Raw genomic sequence first — 12,379 nt, forward strand, 5'->3', positions numbered from 1 at the left:
AGTCCTCTCAGAAAACGTATCAATGAAGATACCTTTAGATGTTTAGTAGCTATTTGGAGCATTGGGATCTCTAGACGAGGGCTTAATGATCTCATTTTTGTGAAAACCTCAAATTCCAAATTTTTTAAAAGAAAATTTGCATGTAGCTCAAAATTAGCCCGTGTGCATTCACATTCATTTTGCCAGCACGGCTTACATATGTAAACAGACACTTGTCATAGACCCAAACCGTTCAGTGGTAACTCAATTTTCTGAGATCAGAATAGGTCACCTATAAGATTTGCTTAGATCCAGTTAGAAAGTGTTTTTATGAGGGGGGGAGGGGGGTTCTTACAAGGGTAAATAAAGAACTGTTGTTTCAATAAGTTTTGGGTCCCACTTTATATTAAGTGGCCTTAACTACTATGTACTTACATTTAAATTAATAATTTGGTACAATGCACTTATTGTGTACATGTTTTTACATTATACTTATATTTTAAAAATACCTGCATGTAATTACATTATAATTACACTGTTGACCCACCCCTTACACCTTAACCCACCCTTAAACCAACCCAGACCACTTAACCTGTCCCTAACCTTACCTGTATCCCACCTCAATAGCAGCAGAAGTGTGTTTCAATACAATATGAACACAATTAGTACATTCTACTTATTCTTTGATGTAAGTACGTAGAAGGTAAGGCCACTTAATATAAAGTGGTACCAAGTTTTGTATTACTCTTTACTTCAAAAACTATGTCTAAAAAAAATTATATTTGATGTATTTGAGGTGAAGAGAGAGAGGGCAAACATTTTGTATTTTAGGTCATCATTTCCATCTGATCAGCCAATATTGCCCAAAAATAGCCTGAAAGCACTTCATCTTTTATAACATGGGATTTTGACCAAATCTATTCAATCTTGATTTTTGTAAAATGTTGCAACAAGATGGTTTTTTTTTTGTGAAAAATTATATTTTTGGACATATAAGGTAATAATAAAAAAATACCTTAAAGTAACTACAAAAGAGCATGTAGCTATCTTTAAAAGAAATTGCGTGTGGAGCATGCCCTCGATCCATGCAATGTTCTGGCCTTTCTCCCCTCACCTGTTTGCATCTTTGCTTGTGCTCAGTCCAGTATTTAAGAGTGTTTTCTCCTCCCTGCGCAGTCGTCTGGAGTGTCTGGAGCCGCGCCGCAGGTGTCCAGAGAGCGTGTGAAGAGCCGAGGCATCCTGCGCTCAGCCAGCAGCAAGGCCTCTGCGGTGGACTCCAGCGGCGCTCGGGGTCAGCCGGGCCGTCCCACCCTGCGCAAGGCCGAGAGCACACGCTCCAAGGGCTCGGCACCGCCCCGAGCCAGCCTGTCGGCGCAGAGCAAAGCCTCGTCAGCGTCGCTGTCGGAGCGGCTAGACTCTGCTGCCGGCCTGCCCCGCGCCAGTAGCGTCATCTCCACCGCCGAGGGCTCCGTCCGCCGCACCAGCATCCACGATCTGCTCTCCAAGGACAGCCGGCAGCCCGTGCTGGTGGACCCCGCGCCCGCCCGCTCCCAGAGTGAGTACAGTGACCCAGCCCTGCCCAAGTCCGCTAGCATGCCCTGCCGCATAGAGGAGCCCGAGCCGTCCAGCCTGCAGGCCTTTCTAGGTCCCTCCTTCACCGTAGACTCCATCTTTCTGGACTCCATCTTTAGCGAGCCAGCGGTGACGGGCGGCGCTAGAAACCAGGCCATCCTGTCACTCAACACGTCTCTCGTTAGTAGCATTAGCGGCCCTCCCCATAAAGCCAAGTGCTCAGATGAGCAGCCCACCGAGGCCGAGGCTGAGCCCGAGCCCGAGCCCGGCTTCCCCTCGGAGGATGGCAAGTCGCTGTGGTACGAGTACGGCTGCGTGTGACCCCTGACCCCCACCTGCATGAGTCTGCTCTGTGTTATGTCTTTGTAGCGACACTCATGTGATTCTTCTGTTGGACTGAACCTCCATCACTGTTATATTAACTGATGCTGTCTGCTGTGTGTGTAACCGCTGATCCACTTTCATATTTATGAAAATGAGGCTTGTAGAACAAGTCCCATGATGCTCCTCTGATTGTTTTATTTAAATGACACGGTGTGGCTGTGTTCCCGATGGTGTTTGTGTGCATGGCTTTACCCTCCACGCTCCGTTCTGATGCCTGTGGTGTGGTGTGGGTTGTGTTGGCGTGTGATGTGAGCCGTAGCGTCACGCGTGAGGCCGGACCTCCAGGGAGACTGTATGAACACACCATTCTCTGCAGGTCAAACTCTGCTGATCCAGCGCCGATCGTGTCTGGTGCATGCTGTGTATCCACGTAACGTCCTTCAGGACAGTGATTCTTCTGTAATGTCCCGTTGAAGTGTGGCTTGCTTTCGTTCTGCAGATGTGGAAGTGTTACAGGAAAACAGGAAGTCTAAGAGCAGAGCTGGAGCTCAGAGTTTGTCCTGAATTCACACGGTGAGTGTCACGATCCTCCTCAGCAAACTCTTGAACCTTCAAGAGCTCCTCTTTGTCCACCTCCAGCCCAAAGTACAGGGAGCTGATGCATTCCTCACTGATCATAAGCACCATAATCCATACCTAGCATTAAAGGGGTCTTGACATGGAGTTTTTTATTATTTTAATATGTTCCTTGAGGTTTACTTATAACATTAATAAAGTTTTTTGCACAAAAAAAACAAAACATAGATATGTGGAAAAATGATTATTTTCAACCCTCATTCTGACCTTCTCTCTAAAACGGTCTGTTTTAAGGGGCGGGTCTTTTAGGCTCACTGTTATGATTGGCTAACATCACTGCATAGGAAACAGTATCAGCACCCCCTCACTATTGCGTGTGAGTGCTTTGACAACATGATCAAAATAAAACAGTCATTTCCAGACAAAGCACTGAAATCATTTGTGCTGCAGCTGCAGTCAGATCTAGTGCCGCTTCATCTTTCAACAGGAACTCTTTGTGACTCTCCATGACACTGGGCCTCGATTACAAAACAAAATACTCCGACATGATCCGGAATGCCATTAAAAATAAACCACCCACGTGTTCCTTATGCTGGGATACTTCTGACATCTGTACAAAGACGTGAAGGAGCCGGTGGCGGGGCCTGTGTCGCTCAGGAGGCGGAGTTTATGCAAATGACTGGTGCTAGGTGACATCACCTTGCCCCTCGGATCGAGCCGTTTTCTGAGAGTTATTACATAAATGATTTTTACTAATGATAAGTACATTTTAAGCTATGAAACTTGCAGGATGTATTAAGCATACAAAGACCCCTTCTGTGTCAAAAGATCAAGGGAAATTTGATTTCTCATGTCATGACCCCTTTAAACAGCATCATCAGAAATATTTTCACATTAAATCCCCAAATTAAAGGCAGGGAAGGTGATTTGGTTCAGAAACATGTTTTGTTATGCTGGTTGAAAATCTCTTCACATCCAGATAGCAATCACTAAATGCTCTAAATGTATTTATATATATTTATATTGTCTGTGAAAGGCGTAGGACCATAAAATGTTAAAACAATATTCACATAATCCCATTACATTTGTCATATTTAGCGTTTCTTTTTTATATACAGTAGTGTTTGGTGTTTCTGTCTCAGTTAATATCTTCTCTCTCTGTTTGAAGGAGTGATCTGTTCATTTTTCCTTGCTTTATTTTGCGCATTCATGTTCATGATAAATATGTAATAAAATTTCTAGTTAAAACATTTGATATCAATATTATTTTTATGAGAATCGGTCTGCTATCGCAAGTCCTCACCTGTCTGCATTACTGATACTGCTGTTCCACCGGGGCCGGAGCAAAACCGTGATCATTTACTGTAACAGGAAGCATTAGCTGAACCAATTTTGAAGTGGAAAAAAACATTTAATTGCATTAAATATATTTGTTATTTAGGTTCATTTATGACATTAGGCAAAAATATTAAGCAGAATTTGTTTTTCCCCCAGCCACATAAAAAAATCTTGTTTTTAATATTTTTATTCATCAAGGCTGCATTAAATGAATCAAAAATGGCATTAAAGACATTTGTTGAGCAGTAAATCAGCATATTATTATGATTTCTGAAGGATGATGTGACTCTGAAGACTGGAGTAATGATGCTGAAAATACAGCTTTGATCAGAAATAAATTACAGTTTAACACATTCACAGAGAAAACAGCTCATTTAAAGGATAATATTTCAGAATACTATTTTTACTGTATTTTCAGTCGAATAAAAGCAGCCTTGTGAGCAGTAGAGACTTTTCAAGCTAAAACATTTGACAAATCTGACCCCAGTTGTTTGAATGCGTATGGAAATGAAATTGAAATGTATTTTTGTATGAATCTGTCTTCTCTGTCTGCACGTGACCAAATGAACCGAACAAAACCATTCAGAAGTTATTTTCTTTACACCATTACATTAAAATAAAAAGCCAATATGAAAAGGAAAGATTGATAATGGATGTGCTACTTCTGGATTTTTCAATATCATCCCACTTTTCACAGCGATTGGTTGTCGCTCGATATTTGCATAAAGTCGTGGAGTGCCCGACCTTTTCGACGCTCTTGGCTGCTCTCAACCATTCCCGTGCCGCTTTCAATCCCATAATGCACCGCGCGAGCGTTTGATCAACTTCAATAGGAATGACTTGAAAACACTCACTCCATACCTGTGGAAACACACCACAAAGGAACTCTGTCTTTTCTTGCGCCTGATCATGTGTTTTGTGAATCAATCACTTTTAGAGTTTTTTTTTTTTATGTTTTAATGTTAAATGTGTAGAATGTAATTTTACTCAGTTTTAATCACGCTTACATGTTCAAGTTTGGCTTTATTTTTCAATGAAGCATTTCCAAACAGGACCAAAAGGTTAAGTATTTTTATTTTTTTTACACTTTATCATGACACAGGCTAATTCTGCCATTCAGAAACAAACTACACAGCCATTGAAAGCATGACGTACAGCAGGTAAAATACGTATTGAACACGTCACCATTTTTCTCCAAGTAATCCATACATACAAATAAAACAAAAGAAATGAGTTCAGAAATTACATTATGTGCTTTGAATTGCAATAGTCCGGCCTGGACAGAACAAGAGCTTGAACAAGGAGTTGTGAAGCATGTTCTGAAAGAAAGGGCCTGATCTTCCGTCAAATAATACAATTCTGCAGGACCGGGTAGTTTTAGCAATGTGGTCTGAGAAAGTCAGCTGATCATCAATCATAACTCCAAGGTTTCTGGCTGTTTTTGAAGGAGTTATAGTTGATGTTCCTAACTGGATGGAGAAATTGTGATGAAGTGATGGGTTTGATGGAACCACAAGCAGTTCTGTCTTGGCAAGGTTGAGTTGAAGGTGATGGTCCTTCATCCAGCAAGAAATGTCTGTTAGACACGCTGAGATGCGAGCAGCTTTCATCGGATCATCAGGATGGAATGAGAGGTAGAGTTGAGTGTCATCAGCATAGCAATGATATGAAAAGCCATGTTTCTGAATGACAGAACCTGGTGATGTCATGTAGACAGAGAAGAGAAGTGGTCCAAGAACTGAGCCCTGAGGCACCCCAATAGTTAGATGCTGCGATTTGAACACCTCACCTCCAAGATACCTTAAAGTATGGATTACTTAGGTTGTTACCAACATCTGGTGAAAATTTCATGTCAACAGCACCTTTAGAAATATATTTACTGAGAAAAATGTATGGGTTTAGATTTCAGTGTATGCAATTAAATGAAATAAACTGTGAAAATGTAGGGTGGAGTCCATCAAGAGTGAGATTATTTGAATGATCGATCGCCCTTTAAAAACCAGGATGATGTAAAATGTAGCTGTTATTTTCATGTTTTCATTTGTCTTGACGGTACAGGCCAAAAATACAAACCAGCTACACTAAACTCATGCAATGACCTTAAATAATGACTGAACGATTAATTACACGGATATATACAGCTGCAGAAGTGCGCTGAGTACATTTTGATGGTCTGTTTGTGTAATGAGGTCTCATACTGTTCATGATGTTTATGAGTATGACGTATGAGCTCAGGTGAAGTGAACACAGTCGGAGCGTGATTGTTTCCGCATACACTAACAGGCCAGACCTGCTCATCAGCTCCTCCACTCACGTCAGAATGATGGAGGAGCAACTATAAGAAGCACTGATCTATCAGCCCTGATTAATGCTGGACGAGTTTTCATTTAATTTGCAGAGACATCAGGACGACATTCAGAACAGCTTTTGTCACAGCAAAGAGATTTTTTTTTATAAACGTTGTATAAATAATAGTAGTGTTGTAAAAACAGCTGCAGATCCTGTGTTCAAACGCCTCCATGATTATCATATAAAAATTAACAAAGGCATAGTTCACCCAAAAATGAACATTCTGTCATAATTTACTCAAGTAGTTCTAAACCTGTATGAATGTGTTTGTTCTGAAGAATGTGGGAAACAGAGCAGTTCTGGGGCACCATTGACTCCCATAGTATTTTTTTTTCCCCCACTATGGAAGTCAATGGTGCCCCAAAACAGCCTGGTTACAAACTTTCTTCAGAATATCTTCCTTTCTGTTCGGCAGAACAAACACATTCATACAGGTTTGGAACTACTTGAGGCTGAGTAAATGATGACACAATTTTCATTTTTGGGTGAACTATCCCTTTAAATATTGATCTCATATATATTTCCATTCAGAAAAGATGCAGCAGAAAGAGTAAAAACAAACTGTGATCAGTTCTCCATCATGAAGCTGCTAAAATGGTTCAGCTTTTCCACTGAACACAGTAATGGAGAAAAACCACATGTAAAAACCAGATTATTTTTATTGAGAATCACACATGGAGACAGGCAGCAGCGTTTGCTGAGCACCAGGATGAAGATGCTTGTGTTTCTCCTCTAACTGGTTTCCATCTCTTGTTCTCCATCAGAGAGAATCGTCATCTGAAGACCTGCACAATCCTACAATCTCCTGTCATGAGAAACAGGCCGTTTCTCTCTCTTTTATAATCATGGACCCTCAGCAATGAAAACAGAAAATACATCCTTTTCCTTGAATCAAGGAAGCAGAAGGAGTCTTAGAGAAGCTGGGGCTCGTCTCACTCCCTCACGATCACCGCTGCATGTGTGCTGCTCATCTGACCTGCAGAAGACACCTGAGGAAACCCTGAAACACCAAAAACATAAGGACCGAGTGTGTGTGTGTGTGTGTGTGTGCCAAAAGACAGCGTTACTCCTGTGTGAACGCCACATACTGCTTCATTCCTCTTTTCATAAATTAAATCAATGTTATAAACTTCACGACGGCTGTCTTATTCTCCTCCACAAACAGAACGAGAACATGTTCACACAGAGCTGGGTAGTAACTGATCACATTTAATGTGGATTACGTAATCAGATTTAAAAATTAAAAACACGTATTTAGATTATATTTTAAAATACTCGTAATCAGACTACAGTTGCTTTTTTATGGATTACATGATTACTATTCACTTTAAAGCAATAATTGATTCATAATTTATTGATTCTCCCTAATTCCTCTTTGAAATGTTGTAGAGGTTCACGCAGAGATCAGTCATTAATTAGTCCGGTGCTACACAGCATTTGAGCACTGCATTTACAAACATCATTTCAGCTTTAAGAAGCATCAGCTACTGATGAACATGAATTATGACATCTTTTTGTCTTTTGTCTTTCAAACACATTAAAACGCACAAACTCACTTTTTTACTTCAACGTTTTTGTCACATGATGCTCTTTCACTGAATATATTTTTATCTGAAATAATAAAGATTTTAAGGCAATATTTTAATAACGAAGTATCACATTTGCATGCTCACGGTTCTCTGACGTTAGTAAATGGTCACATGACATGCAGGTAAACAAATCAAATTTTCAGTAAGTGTTTTATTTTGAATCATTTTAAAATAATTTGTTTAAACTTAATATTAGCTTTTTATTAAACTCATAAAGCCCCTGCAGTTTCTTCACAAGCCCAGTTTGGGAAACCTTGATGTAATATAATGTTTAATGCACTTCATATTGTTCATAACAAATGAAATATATTTTCTTGCTCTTTGTATTTTTATATCAATACGGTATAAGATTGTCCTATTTATTTCAATGAGAAAAATGAGTTAAGTCAAAAGCATTGTAAAAGTAGTCTGATTATGTTACCTAAAATGTGTAATGTAATGGATTATGTTACTAAATACAAGTTTTGCCATGTAATTTGTAATCCGTACTCTACCCAGCTGTGTGTGTGTTATAACGGTGTAATGTAGACAGGAGCAAGGCTTTAGTAAGGTGGGTCAGGGGAGCAGCTCTGATCTCTGGTCAGACTCAGTCGAAGCTCAGGATGACGGGCTGGTGTCCGATCTCCTTCAGGAAGCGCAGCAGGTCCTCCGGTCTGAGGCCCATGCTGGCGCTGTTGGTCATGGGGTGGAAGTAGACCCGCTCGTGTCCGCCGTGGGTCAGGTCGCTGTCCAGCACCAGTGTGACACTGTGCTGCGTGTCGCAGAAGAGCGCGAGAGCCGAGGCGCAGCCCTGACCCACCTGCAGCGTCTGCAGCATCAGCGCCTCGTCCGCCAGACGCAGGTTCCCCGCTCCCAGCCCCAGACGCCTGGACACATCGCTCAGACTCAGCTCCCGGTCGTGTCTCACGCTCAGCAGCCACAGACCCTTCTTCTTCTTGTCCTTCAGGAACAGGTTCTTAGTGACGGCGCCGCTCAGGTGAGACAGGTGCGGCATCATCTGCTCCACCGTGAACACCTGCAACACACACACCTCAGACACTCATCTGCATTCATCTATACACCTTGTTCTTCTGTCAATGGGCGATACTTTCGGTTCGTTAGCCGCTAAGGAGAAGAAAAACGTGAAGAAAAAAAGTGCAGTTTGCACTACAAACTAAAACTAATTCAGATATTTCCTTCTAAATTAACAAGTAATGTGTTAACCCAACACTGTGCCGTTTATAATAACTTGATCGCACTGATCAGATCATAGCTGGGCGATAATATCAAGTCTTGCTATGAAGAGTAAAGGGCTTTCTGTGAGTGAATAGAGTCGTGAGTTTCTCATGTCTGACCTCAGGATGATCGACGCAGATCGAGTCGATATCGAGTCTCTTGAGAAGCTCCTCCAGCTGCTGCTTCAGCTCCACAGACGCCATCGAGACCAGCAGCAACAGCGCTCTCTCACCGCGTATATAGATACAGCGCACAGGGCTGTGATTGGGCCAGCCTCACACCAGACTGCTGTGATTGGTCAGGAGCCAGCGGCGCCGAGTAAAGGAACAGCCACGTCCTCATCTACATTCATTCCAGTTTGGGTGATTTCATCAAGATAGCGACACTATTCATATTAAAATACACCAAAACAAAGCAGCAATTATCAAATGGAGCAGTTATTTAATCTAGATAAATCCTCGGAGAGCTGCAGTACTTTTTATATGCTCCTCCACAGCAGAGGACGCGACTTCCGGTTTGGAGGCGGATGTCAAACAGCGCCACCTGCTGCACTGCTCACAAACACACCTCAGAATGCTCTGCTCTGTCTATGTCTCTAGCCAGTGTTTGTAACACAGAAATCCATCAGTAAGACGTTTTTAACTAACCCTGCTGAAAAAACAATTGATACAGAGTTTGTAATGGTTTTACAGGTTTTAATGGAAACAGGCTAATGGTCCCTGTTGGTCTCTACTGGTAAATGGTCGCCTTTTATTGGTAGCTGGTTAAAACCAATAAATCCTCATGGAATATGTCCCAAAACACACTACAGGAAACAATTTTGTAATTATTTTAATGGTTAAAAGTTGATGGTTTGTAATAGTATTTGTAGTGGAAACCATTAGAATTGTCTGTGATGGATCTATTGTTTTATTTTTGAGTCCATAATCTATAATAACTCTTCCTCCAGTGAAAAAGTGCATCTCCTGTTGTCTCTGTCATCAGAATCCAGACACATATTAGTTTAGATCTGTTTAGTCTTGTAAACGCTGCTTGATCTGCAGATTTCTCTCCTGATTCAGACCAGAACACTGTTTCTCTGGAGGAAGAGTTATTATGGATTACAGACTCATATTCTAGTTAAAGCGTCTTAATGCTGGATGTGTTTGAGCTTCTGTCTTCTCCAGATGTTGACTGGAGTGCTGTGGATCATGTTTATAGCAGCTGGGTGATTCTAGAATTGCAGATACATTTGGCATTTCAGAAAGTTCAGAAAAAAACTGTTCACTAACAGAATTTATTTCCAGTATCTTATTGAAAACATTTTTAATTTGAATAATTCAGTGCTTGCCAAACACAAGTTACTTCCTTTTTTTACTTTTAATGAAAAAACAAACAAATAAAAACAATGTCTTTATGGTATTGTTTGTGAATCATAACAGGACAAATCCTTCTTGTTTCATTAGACAAACAGTCCTTGCATTACAACACTTGACACTGAGATAATATTTCACCTATGCATACCTTAAAAACAACACCCATGTCTTCACAGAACCGTCCACTTGGAGCAAATAGTGTTCATCTGAAAATGTATTATATACAATATGCAGTAAAAAAATAAATAAATTAAAAATTTAAATGTTGAAATGTTAAGTCAGCTTTATTTATATAGCGCTTTTAACAATACAGATTGAGTCAAAGCACTTAACAGTGTCAGATTGGAGGATAGAGTGTCAGTAATGTATAAAAATAAGATTAAACACTCAATTTTCAGTTAAAGGCATTTCATTATTGAGTTCAGTGATGTCATTGTCTAGCTCAGTTTAGTTTAAATAGTATCTGTGAAATCATATTGACGATAATCACTAGAAATCAAGTGTCCCCATCTGAGCAAGCCAGAGGCGACAGCAGCAAGGAACCAAAACTTCCTCTGAGACAGAATGGAGAAAACCTTGGGAGAAACCAGACTCAGTCGGGGGCAGGTCTCCTCTGGACAGGAGATTATTGTTTATTTATTATTTTAATTCAAATTTTATAAATGTATTATATTTCTATTTTTATATTGTTGCAATTTCTAACAATAATAGTATTATGTAGTTATGTATTTTATTATATTTTAGTTTTATTGTATTTTTAGTCGAAGTCTTCACTGGGGATATGTCCCGGGGCTAATCCAGGTGTCCGGCCTCCGCCGACGATCAGGGCCACATACATTATCTCCCGGCACTGATCCACCATCTGATCCGGACACGGACTGAGAAACAGAATAAGAAAGAAACAGACAAATATTAGCGTAGATGCCTTTCTTCTTATGATGTAACAAGTACATCATGTGTTATGAGGAGTGTTCCCGGTTCCGGTTGATCTAATTAATGCAGCCTAACAATCCTTTAACGGATTTGAATAATAGAAGTGTAGTGTATTATGTGTAAGTCAGGTTAAAGAAATGTGCCTTTAATCTAGATTTAAACTGACAGAGTGTGTCTGCCTCCCGAACAGTGTTAGGTAGATTGTTCCAGAGTTTGGGTGCTAAATAGGAAAAGGATCTGCCACCCACAGTTGATTTTGATATTCTAGATATTATCAAATGGCCAGAGCTTTGAGAACGCAGCAGACGTGGAGGACTATAATGTGATAAGAGCTCGCTCAAGTACTGAGGAGCTAAGCCATTCAGGGCTTTATAAGTAATTAACAAGATTTTAAAATCTATACAATGTTTGATAGGGAGCCAATGCAGTGTTGACAGAACCGGGGTAATATGGTTATATATCCTGGTTCTAGTAAGGACTCTAGCTGCTGTATTTTGGACCAACTGTAGTTTGTTGATCGAGCGTGCAGAACAACCACCCAATAAAGCATTACAATAGACTAACCTTGAGGTCATAAATGCATGAATTAGCATTTCTGCATTTGACATTGAGAGCATAGGTTGCAATTTAGATATGTTTCTGAGATGGAAAAACACAGATGCTAGAAACATGGCTTTCAAATGAAAGATTGCTATCAAACAGCACACCTAGGTTCCTAACTGATGAAGCAGAATTGACAGAGCTTTGAGATCAGTCTGTAATTAACCATATCTTTGGGGTCAAGTTGTGGTTTTTTAATGAGAGGCTTAATAACAGCCAATTTGAAGGTTTTGAGGACATATCCTAATGACAATGATGAATTAATAATAGCCAAAAGAGAATCTATGACTTCTGAAAGCAGCTCTTTTAGTAGTTTAGATGGAATAGGGTCTAACATACATGTTGCTGGTTTAGATGATTTAACAACTTTATACAATTCTTCCTCTCCTATAGTAGAGAATGAGTGGAATTGTTCCTCAGGGGATCTATAGTGCATCTGATGCGATACTGTAGCTGACGGCTGCATGATTTTATCTCTGATAGTATCGATCTTGGAAGTAAAGTAGTTCATAAAGTCATTACTGCTGTACTTTTGGGAAATGCCAACAC

The 12,379-nt window shown here is 40.4% G+C and overlaps 2 protein-coding genes across 3 annotated transcripts in view; one reads left to right on the top strand and one right to left on the bottom strand.

Annotated features, from left to right (window-relative positions):
* The window catches only part of LOC306883958 (girdin-like), a 59,800-nt gene extending 52,529 nt beyond the window's left edge, over window positions 1-7,271 (top strand). The window contains exons 30-32 of one of the 2 annotated variants that reach the window (XM_079439508.1): window positions 1,156-1,534; window positions 2,375-2,448; window positions 6,903-7,271. In XM_079439508.1, coding sequence (XP_079295634.1) covers window positions 1,156-1,534; window positions 2,375-2,439 — 444 coding nt within the window. In that variant the 3' untranslated portion in view covers window positions 2,440-2,448; window positions 6,903-7,271. Of the gene's footprint in view, window positions 1-1,155; window positions 1,998-2,374; window positions 2,449-6,902 lie in introns of those variants that run through there. The other variant, XM_079439507.1, reaches the window with a different exon arrangement.
* Window positions 6,781-9,480, bottom strand: prorsd1 (prolyl-tRNA synthetase domain containing 1). The gene is made up of 2 exons (XM_079439593.1): window positions 9,062-9,480; window positions 6,781-8,742 (listed from the first exon to the last, which is right to left on the bottom strand). Exons 1-2 carry the CDS (start codon window positions 9,143-9,145, stop codon window positions 8,314-8,316), a joined length of 513 nt encoding a protein of 170 aa, XP_079295719.1. The 5' UTR covers window positions 9,146-9,480; the 3' UTR covers window positions 6,781-8,313.
* Between the last annotated feature and the right edge of the window lie 2,899 nt (window positions 9,481-12,379).

The sequence above is a fragment of the Barbus barbus genome (genome assembly GCF_936440315.1).
Source record: "Barbus barbus genome assembly, chromosome: 18".
Classification (NCBI taxonomy): Eukaryota; Metazoa; Chordata; class Actinopteri; order Cypriniformes; family Cyprinidae; genus Barbus; species Barbus barbus.